Source organism: Carassius carassius, chromosome 1, assembly GCF_963082965.1.
Source record: "Carassius carassius chromosome 1, fCarCar2.1, whole genome shotgun sequence".
NCBI lineage: Eukaryota > Metazoa > Chordata > Actinopteri > Cypriniformes > Cyprinidae > Carassius > Carassius carassius.
The window spans coordinates 18,252,432-18,262,238 of record NC_081755.1 but is presented as its reverse complement, the minus strand read 5'-3'; the positions used below and the strand labels follow the sequence as shown (position 1 = coordinate 18,262,238).

Below are 9,807 nucleotides of genomic sequence, written 5' to 3'. Positions count from 1 at the left end.
ATTTCATTTGTTAAGATTGATTTAGACCTATTGAACTGAACCATCTAGGGTTTCATGTCAGAACTCTGTATTGTAAGCATCATATGGAATAATATGATACTTTTATGGTGCCATTATGTTTTCATGGTCTTTGGCAGAATAAATGACCATAAACTTTGACGGTATCAAAAACAGAAGCTTGGGCATGTTTGAGAAGCTACCCAGTTGTGTTTTACTAAATAAATAAATAATAGTTTGGAATGGCATGGGAGATAGTAAATGGTAACAGAATATACTATAAGGCTAATACTATTGCTTAAAACACTATTATTATTATATATTTATTTTATTACAACTTATTCATACCCCAAGAATGGAGTTGGGTTTAGAGCAGGTGATCCAGTGTCTGTCTGTTCTGAAATTTCTGTTTTTAAGATTCTTGAGTATATCTATATATTTTACGTGTACTTCATAAACTCTATATAATCTGTGATACAGATTATAAACTTTGTAATCGATAATCTCTGTTCTCTCAATCTCTGTATTTTCTTCCTCTGAATGGACATATAAAAACTCTATTAAACTGTGGCTAAATATATTGGTAAAAAAAGAAAGAAAAAAAAATACACAAAGCAAACAACAATGCTGAAGATCCGTAAAAATGGATTACATTCGTGATACTTTTATGACCAAAAGATAAATTAAGAGCAAAGATGCTGGTGTACCTTGTCCTGGTTAAATGGTCTTCAGTACTTTCACTGGTACTGTGTTGTGTTGGGATCAGTTTTTAACAGTCAGCAGCCATGGTTTAACTGAGGTGGATCTGACAAGAGCTCCATTCCAAATCTGGGCATCTCCACCATCTCCAAGCTGCTCAGTGATAATAGTATATACTGGAGCAAACTGGACACCAAATGAAACCAACTGAGGGGATTTGGAGATGGAAGCCCCAAGAGATTTGGCACAGAGCCCCTACTAAAGGCAGGCTCAGCCTGAGGTCAAAGCTGAGGTGGGTAAAGGGGGCATGGGGTTGGAGGTATCAAACGGACTGATGGGAAGCATGGTCCCAACCGGGAGCGAGTTCCTCCATGTTATTTAGCTGCCGCTGCTGAGCATGCCCAGTAGCTTGCTTGGGTCCATGCCTTGCTGATGGGCCATCTTCTGCACGTCAAAGCCCATGTGCATGAGGAACTGGATAACGTTCATCTCCTGTCCCGTAGACTGATCTCGGACCGTTGGGCACGTTGGGTTGCAGTGAGGCCACGGACAGCTGTCGATCAAGTGCACAGGGCAGCCTTTGGGAGGGGATTTATTATTTCGGCTGTTTTCTTGTAGACTGCGGTCCCAGCAGTGGAGCGCTCTGGGTAAAGACGTGCCTTTGACTTGAACATCAGTCCAGTAACTACAACAAACACAAGAAGAAGAGCCAGTCAATGAGCATCCCATTCATGTCATTAATGGAAATCAACAAAGGCATAATTTATGCTAATGGGGAAATAACTATTTGAACTTTATTCAAATAACTAGAAAAGTGGTCAAATACAGTATACATATACTCCTGAACTAGTTGAGATATACAAAATTCAAAGAGATTTCTTACTTTCTTGTTATGAATTCATGCGAAAGGCAAGCTGGAGCAAACATGGCACTGGAGGTAAAAAGTAGAGCATTAGAAACAGCAAAAAAAAAAAACATAGGTATTCACATCAAATGCTTTGTTCACAATGAGAGTCTTTGAAGGGCATGTCAAACTTACGGGACATCCTTTAGAGTGTTCCTCAGTTCAGTACCCAGATTCTGAATATAACGCCATTGGCCCTCTTGGACGGGCTGTCCCGTAAGATGAATGTTGTCGACTGTTAGCTGGGCTTCATCGAAAAGCCACTGCACTATGAACACAGGGCCTGTGACAATGAAACATCACACTGGGTTAACAAAAAGTAACCAAACTCAACAGTGTCTGGAAGGAACTAGTTGAAATGTGTCTGGCTGTGGCTGGTGCCTAATATGTCCTATACTCACGTTTAATGGTAGGATAAACTTTATATCCAAAGAAGCAGTTCCATTCTTTTCCTTCATAAGCCTGTCGGCATCGCTCAGGTACCACACCGCCCCAGTATCTGTCAAAAAGAAAAGATAGATTAATTCCTGCCACAGCGGTAACTGTAATTCAGTCATGTGTTAAAATCATTGGCGAAACTACCGCCAGGTGGCGCAAAGGGACGGATTGAATGTAATTGTAACTGTAACTGTATATGAAGAAAAAAGTAATCATGAAATGCTATTGGTATTTGAAAGACTGTTCACAGCAAATTAAATATTCAATGCGATTTGTGAAAACATTTGCATGTTGCCAATGTGATTGAGGTAATCTATTTTCCATCGCACTGTGAAAAAAGCTGACCAACCAAACAATATAGATTTGCACTTTGGGTCACATGCCCAGGGCAGCTGCTTTTACATAAAACTAAAACTTGGTGGCGCTTATAAACAGAGTATTTTGCTAAGTGACAGTAGGTGCTAACTGACAGTAGTTTTTTTATACGGTAATAAGAAATGTAATGTTCTTACATGATTCCTCTCTTGATGACCTCTGTGGGGGCACAGTTGATGGGGTCCACGCAGTCAGTGCAGCGGTATTGTTTATTGTCCAAGAACCAGCCAGAGTCGGACAGACCCCTGACCTGAATGTTTGCGTGACCCAACTCCTCCAGGAGCTCAGATACTGGGTCCACGTTCAGCAACACCCCAGTGCCACCCGCACTGTGGACAAGACGCATACATTCAGTCAACATCAGTCATGCATAACACACTCAGAAACCATGGTCTGCACTGTGGACTCACCTGCTTCCAGCTAAAAGCAGTATCTTAGCATTGTCCAGACCCTTTGTTAGCAGGTCCTTTACAACTTCCTTTATGATCAGTGAACCCATGAATGCATAGTCATCTGCACATAATAAAAACAAACAAACAAACAAAACAAGTTAGTGCTAACAGCTAGTGCTAACTAACTTATATAAGCTTGGACTGCAATAACTGTGATAGTTTCAAGTGGTGATATATTGATACTTTGATATAATAATGAAACGTTTTGGGTCATTATGATTTTTTTATTTATATTATAACTTTTATTCAGCGATAATGCATTGATGCAAATGATGAGCATTTATACTTTTTTGTTCGTCAAATTATCCTCCAAAAACCTCCAATCTTGGTTTCTATTTTCAACACTGATAATAATGAGAAATGTTTCTTGAGCAGCAAATCAACATATTACAATGATTTCTGAAGAATCATGTAACACTGAAGACTGGAGTAATGATGCTGAAAATTCAGCTTTGCTGCCACATTAATACATATTAAAAAACATATATAAAATATTTCACAATATTGCTGTTAATTACGGATTGTTCAAATTGGTGCGCAAAAGAGAATTCACTGAGACCGAAGACGTCTGAGACCACTAGAGAAAGATTGCATTAAATTATAGTAATGATTTGATTATTATAGTGAAAATATCTTATTGATTATTCTTGTCATATTCAGTACATCAGTTTTAATTACAAATTATATTATAATGAATACATTTCATGAATTTACACTTGGCATGAAATCTACATGATTGGGCAAAATCCGACTGTCCATGTTATTTAGCATAATGAGAATATTTTGAATGGAAACAATGAAAAAAATAACTTTTGTACATAGAAGTTACCTATAAATAATGTCAAAACCTATTATTTTTATACTTTTTTTTAAACCATAAAACACTATTTTTCTCTCAGATTAAAGTGAAATTTCAACTCTGCATTGTAAGCTGTGCATACCATAGTAGTGAATGTATCATCTGTTAGGTGAGGAGTCTTACTTTGATCAGTTTTTGCTGTGGCTCCACTCCATACATCACTTGAGCAATATGGGATGAACCTAAAAAGTGATAAACACAAAGATTTCAGGTCCAAAACCATGCCAAAATAACCTTAATGAAAATCACCCTCTTTTTTTACAAACATTAATACTTGGATACTCACACCATGTTGGCGTTCCACCAGTGTGGGTTTTCCTCTGGAAGCGAAGACAGTATTCCTGTGCCTAAAGTTAAAATAAAGACATATATATTATGTAATTAAACAAAATAACAGAAATTTGAATAATCTAATTAAAAATTTTTGCATTTTATTGTGCCAAGTGAATAAACCTTCATAGTGATATTATTAGAAATGAAGTTTCAGTTGGCATTTCTAACCTGTCTTAGTTTGGGGCCAATTGGAGGAGCTCATGAGCCTCCTCATGGTCTCGTATCTGCTGTTACAGTTCTCTTTGTTGAAGCAGTACCAGCCACCTGCAGAGAGAAACGAGTGTCTTACATGATCTTCCTGACAGATACACACGATGCAAAAAAAAAAAAAAAAGAGAATGAATGCTCCCGAAGTTATTCTGAGGACTGAACGCTTCACACTTACCCTCCAGAAATATTAACCACCTTCTGCTTCCTTTGGACTCCTTCAGGTAGTACCTGCAATAAAGCAGATAATTACATTAAACGTACATTTTTGTCAATGCATTCAACAGTAAACTTTAACCACATTTCAACACAAGTTATTTTGAAATTACACATTAAAACATACTTAAGTCTTATAAGTGGGTCAAAATGCACTCTAAAGTTCAGCTGATGCATTTATTATAAATTATACCAGAAAACATTTAAATTTAATTGCTACAATGCAATATTTACACTTGATTGTTCTATGCAATGTTCACAGTATCCACAAGAGGGCATTCAGCTATTGTGTAAACTCAGGCTATCTCAAACTTTTTTTTTTTTACTTGTGTGAGAAAAGTTATAGTTGTGGTTCAGTGTGTTACTTTGAGGGGAATCAGTCTGCCTTAATTAAAGACAGCTTAATTATGCATTCAATTTATGCCACTGGTGACCGCATTTTTGGCATATGGTGAACATTTCTCACTGTTGTCCACCTCACCACTACTTACACACTAACGATTTATGCTTCATTACATTACAACTTATAAAGGTTGGGCTACAAGTCTGCCAGCCCGTGGAAACTTAACCTGAACAAGTTTTAAATGCAGAAATATTAGGACAAGCCTAACTCGTTTTCTGTAGTAGGAATGGTTTTGAGTTCCAGAGAACCTGGGGGATCCGTGAGCGGAGTCCATCCATGTGTAACAGCATATCACACGACACACAGGAGACTTTCTCTACAAGCACTGAGTGACTGCAGATCTGAAAAAGAGCGCAGGCCGCTGCCAAAAAATATTGCAGCTTTGGTGCATTGAAGAGTGTCTACGGTGAGCATGTTCCCAGAGTTTATACCAGCTCTGATCCCTGCTAGCAAAACGTAAAAGAACTCTACTCACGCATATTAATTATGATTCGTAAATGGAAACAGCAGGAATTAGAAACAGATTATTCTTTAATATATATATATATATATGCGACTTCAAGTTTTTAGATTCCCACTTAATCATTTAACTGTGTAGATCTTGTGTCGAGATTCTTTGCACCTAACATTAATAATGTTAATTACAAATGGAATTGTATTATTTATTTGTTGCATGATAATATGGAGTCTCATAACACAGTGATGCTGGAGATTAGTATGATCAAGACCCAAAATCAGGGTTGCCAGGTTTTCACAAGAAAACCCGCCCAATCGCTACTCAAAACTACCCAGTTAAATATCCATTTCAGGGGGGTAAAATAATTTTTTTTTGGTGGGTTTCCCCTGCTAAAATTCACATTCCAGGTGAAAAATATCATGTTATTGGAGTCGCTTTTTTCAATGAAAAGCTAACCGCAGAAACAGTGTTAAAGTAGTCCAATTACATGGGAAAAACAAAGACTTGCCAACACTGTCCAAAATGACCTTGTAAAACAAGGAAATGCGGTCCAGGATATATTGACAGATTTCTAAGATTTCATATTATTTATAGATTGCATTGTTGTTATTATTATAGATTATTTTTCACCGGCAACATTGACCTATACGCTGTACTATCGCAAGGAAGAGTTACGCACAGCTGGATCAAATTTTACTACTTCTGTACATCTGTCCCCACTTTTACATTTTACAAGAGTCTAACTTTTTAACTTAAGTGCTTAAGATTTCAGTTTAAGACAGCAGAGGCTCAGGCATGTCATGTAATGTAATGATGTGTCTGCTGCCTAATAAATTATTCATATTGTAAATAATGTACATAACAAAAAAAATTTAACATAGTAGTTATATTGTAGTGTCTAAATGAAATCGATATCCTGCCACAATATCATAAAACCAATCAACCAATATCCCGCTCTTACAAGAAATTCCTATAGTGATTGGGAAACAATGCCAAATAGCTCATGGGGTTTTGACCTCAGTATCTTGAGTTTCAGTCACCAGGTATGCCAGAAAAGTAATGCATTCAAAAATACCGATAAATTGAAAATCAATGCAATACTTGGAAGGTATCGGTGGATGAATGTTGATGTTTCAGAATTGGTCATTGAAACCCCATGATGATTGACCATTACTCTGAGGACGATGTCCCCTTCATGGTGGTTTTTATCTTGTTCTGACATTTTCAGAGATATAAACAGCTTTTTCTGTTGTAACGTCAAATAAAATAGATAATAGTTCTAAAAGACCAGTCTGTAAAAGCCAGTTGGAGATGCCACTCAAATCAGGCATTTCTACTATATATTTGTCATGTCTACCTCAGCTACACATCAACTCCAGTGCAGTTATTTTGCATATACTCTAAACTATAGATCATATTAAAGCACATATTCCCTTCTTATTCTACACAAACCCCACCCACCTGTCACTGTATTACTATTTCTTCAAATGATTCCCAACCAAATCTTCTCAACCTGATCCTTACATGCGCAACTCGCTCTAACATCTTCATCCCACATTTGTATTATTGTTTTAATATTAATATTACACTCGTAATGGTTTAATAAATCCTGATTTAACATGAAAGTGTTATGCCGTTGTCTTTCTACAGATAAATGGATGTGTCAAAACCTATAAGATGTAGACTGACTTAGACTGTACCAGACAACACACTCAAATTGAAATTAACTTAATTGTAACAGCTAATAAATGAATTAAGTGAAGACAATGCAGTGATGCCAAAGCTCTTTCTTGAGCACCTGATTTTGAAACACCAAGAAAATAAAGAAGCAATGACAGAAACTGTTGTGACAAAGTGGATGGACATACAAAAATATTAGGGGTATTAAAATATAGTAGCCTATGCGATACCACAGTATAAGAATAATAAAACTCTTCTGACTATGTAAGAAACTTACAATCTTTCAGTTGATAGTTTATGGCAGTGATGGCTCGAGTTATAGTTTTATTGTGCTCAGTAACAATAACGGATGAGACGCGCAGATGATGCAATGCTGCATGCGCCTGTGATGCCCAAACATTGGGTTACCTGAAGTTTCTGATTGTAACCGGCTTGTTCTCTTACCCTGCTGGGGTCCCGTCGTTACAGGTGACTGATGTATTCTCCAGGAAATGTAGCTTCATCTCGTAGTCGAGCTTCTGGGCCGAACAGGGGTAGAGGGACTGCGCCAAGTTCTTCACCTGAGTCATGAAATTGTCCATGTTTTCTTCAACAGCTGTGAAGTCCAGTGAGAAGCTCTCGGTGGTTTCCGCGCGGTCCCGGTAATGAGCGGAGGGGAGCGCTCGCCGCGGCTGCGGGTTTCGCCCTCCGCGGAATTTCCTCGCGCCGAGCGCGCCGGACTGAATCAAGCTCAGCAGCATCACAGCCCAGTGAAAGACATCCAGCACCCTTACGCTCCTCTGCGGCCGCCTGCACTCCATCACTGAAAATCCTGAGAGGGTGCTGAAAATCTGCAGAACCGGTTACATTAAACTCAAAAGCAAAACAGTTATACACAAAGCCAAAGTGACTTAAATGGGATGAACAGGTGAGCTTTCTCAGTTCAAAACGTTCGAGTCCTTTATGTTTTTATTTTTTTCTAATGTTTAACAGACAGGTTCCTCCACTGACATGGAACTCCTAAACGGAACGTGGAGTGCTCTTCTGTTCAATACCTGTGTGTTTAAGCGCTCCGGGTTTTAACTCCGCTCTCTTTCCCGTGGGCCAATCGCTGTGGAGGGCAGTGAAACGGGGCGTGATCCAGTCACGCTGATTTCTGTCCTTTGCATTTATTGAAGAAAAAAAATATGCCCATGGTTTGGTCCTTTTGATCTACGATATTTGACTTGACGTGGTAGCTTTTATTGGCATTGAAATGCCTGTTTCCTGATCCACGCGAATTTATAGAGTGAGAATAAGACACTTCTGATACACGGCTTTCGTGCTTTGGATAATAAAAAACAATATACTTTATTATTAGGTTAGGCATATATACTAACCTAATAATAAAATAGCAATATTTCTTTAATATTAAAGTAGTATTTGTTATCTGTGTTATATGTATATAGGCTACTTATATATTTATCATTAGATGCTTAACTTTAAATATAACATTTATGCAACTATTTTGCTACGAGTTTTCTTCACTAGGTCCAGTGTAGTTTGCTCATTTGTGTGTGTATATATATATATATATATATATATATATATATATATATATATATATATATATATATATATATATATATATATATATATATATATATATATATATATACACACACAAATGATATATATATATATATTTTTTCTTCTTTTTTTCATAGGCTATGTGTCACTGCGAACCTATGCAGGTATTTTTTGTCAGTAGCCTATAGATTTTTCGCGAATTTTTATCTATAAGTCTGTGGTTGAGGCCTCTGAAGATCAAAGGAGTCCATCGTATCTTCACCGGTATCACCTCTTCAGACTTTCCCTCTGCTCTATAGATTTGAGGTCACAAAGGAAACCCGCAACTTACAAGGAATGCTCCTTTTGTGGCTAAATTAAATGTTTCCTTGCTAGATTAAGTTCATATATATATATATATATAGGCTACATATATAATCATTCTTCTCGCTTATTTGAATTATGTTTGATTCACTCGAGACCTTTAATCCTCTCTGCCTTTACAATGATGTCTTCATTAAAGTGTTTCACACATCGCATTAATGTAATGGGGTTCGCTGGGTTCCTGCTTCGGCCATTAATCGGCCATTGAGCGGTGAGATAAAAGGGTGTCAAGTGGCTGGTGTTAACGCGACGGGCCACACTTAACTTAACACAGACCTGTTGTGTCAGACCACTGCTCTCACTTTTATGCATGCAGTGCCGTGGAAACGGGGGAACTCTCCCATTGGCGTCGATTCATTCTGTCACTTACCTCGAGTCCTCCTTTGTTCAGATGCTAAACACTTGAAGAATAGATCAGTCATGGACTATTCAGACGTAGACACATGGACCATTAAACACTCAAGCACATAGGTAGGTCTGACCAACGTTGGCTGCAAAAAGTACTGGGATCCTTAAACTTAATAAATAAATGATTATGATGATGATAATGATGATGATGATAAATAGCATTAATTTGATGATGAAATATCAAATTAAATATGAAATATGTTTACTATTAAACTAAAACTTTAAAATAATAAAACAGTTATTTGGACTTTTGTGATGGTCAGTAGATCCTGTTGATAACTGATGTCATTTTCTCCAATAGGACATCTGTGTGAACTTGAAACAACTTCAAGCATTACAAAGTACTAGCATGCGTTTACAATACTTTTAAATGTCATTATTTTAACGTAAATCAATAACTAACTAACAAACTAAATATATAACTTAATACTTACTCGATGATTTGCTTGATTCCACAATAGAAACAGA

The 9,807-nt window shown here is 37.3% G+C and overlaps 1 protein-coding gene across 1 annotated transcript; it reads right to left on the bottom strand.

The window, feature by feature from the left end:
* Window positions 1–8,057, bottom strand: notum1a (notum, palmitoleoyl-protein carboxylesterase a). Its single transcript, XM_059549535.1, has 11 exons — window positions 7,465–8,057; window positions 4,443–4,495; window positions 4,226–4,321; window positions 4,011–4,071; window positions 3,848–3,906; window positions 2,824–2,926; window positions 2,551–2,742; window positions 2,002–2,099; window positions 1,736–1,883; window positions 1,580–1,627; window positions 1–1,381 (listed from the first exon to the last, which is right to left on the bottom strand). The coding sequence occupies exons 1-11, from the start codon at window positions 7,818–7,820 to the stop codon at window positions 1,075–1,077; spliced, it is 1,521 nt and encodes a 506-aa protein (XP_059405518.1). The 5' UTR covers window positions 7,821–8,057; the 3' UTR covers window positions 1–1,074.
* Between the last annotated feature and the right edge of the window lie 1,750 nt (window positions 8,058–9,807).

Excerpts from the sequence above, each read along its gene's own strand:
- notum1a (XM_059549535.1), bottom strand. The coding sequence starts at position 7,820 with ATGGAGTGCAGGCGGCCGCAGAGGAGCGTAAGGGTGCTGGATGTCTTT. Across the intron at positions 2,927-3,847 it reads CACAGCAAAAACTGATCAAA|ATGACTATGCATTCATGGGT; the intron begins GTAAGACTCCTC and ends TATTATGTGCAG. Across the intron at positions 1,884-2,001 it reads AGTTTATCCTACCATTAAAC|GCCCTGTGTTCATAGTGCAG; the intron begins GTGAGTATAGGA and ends TCATTGTCACAG.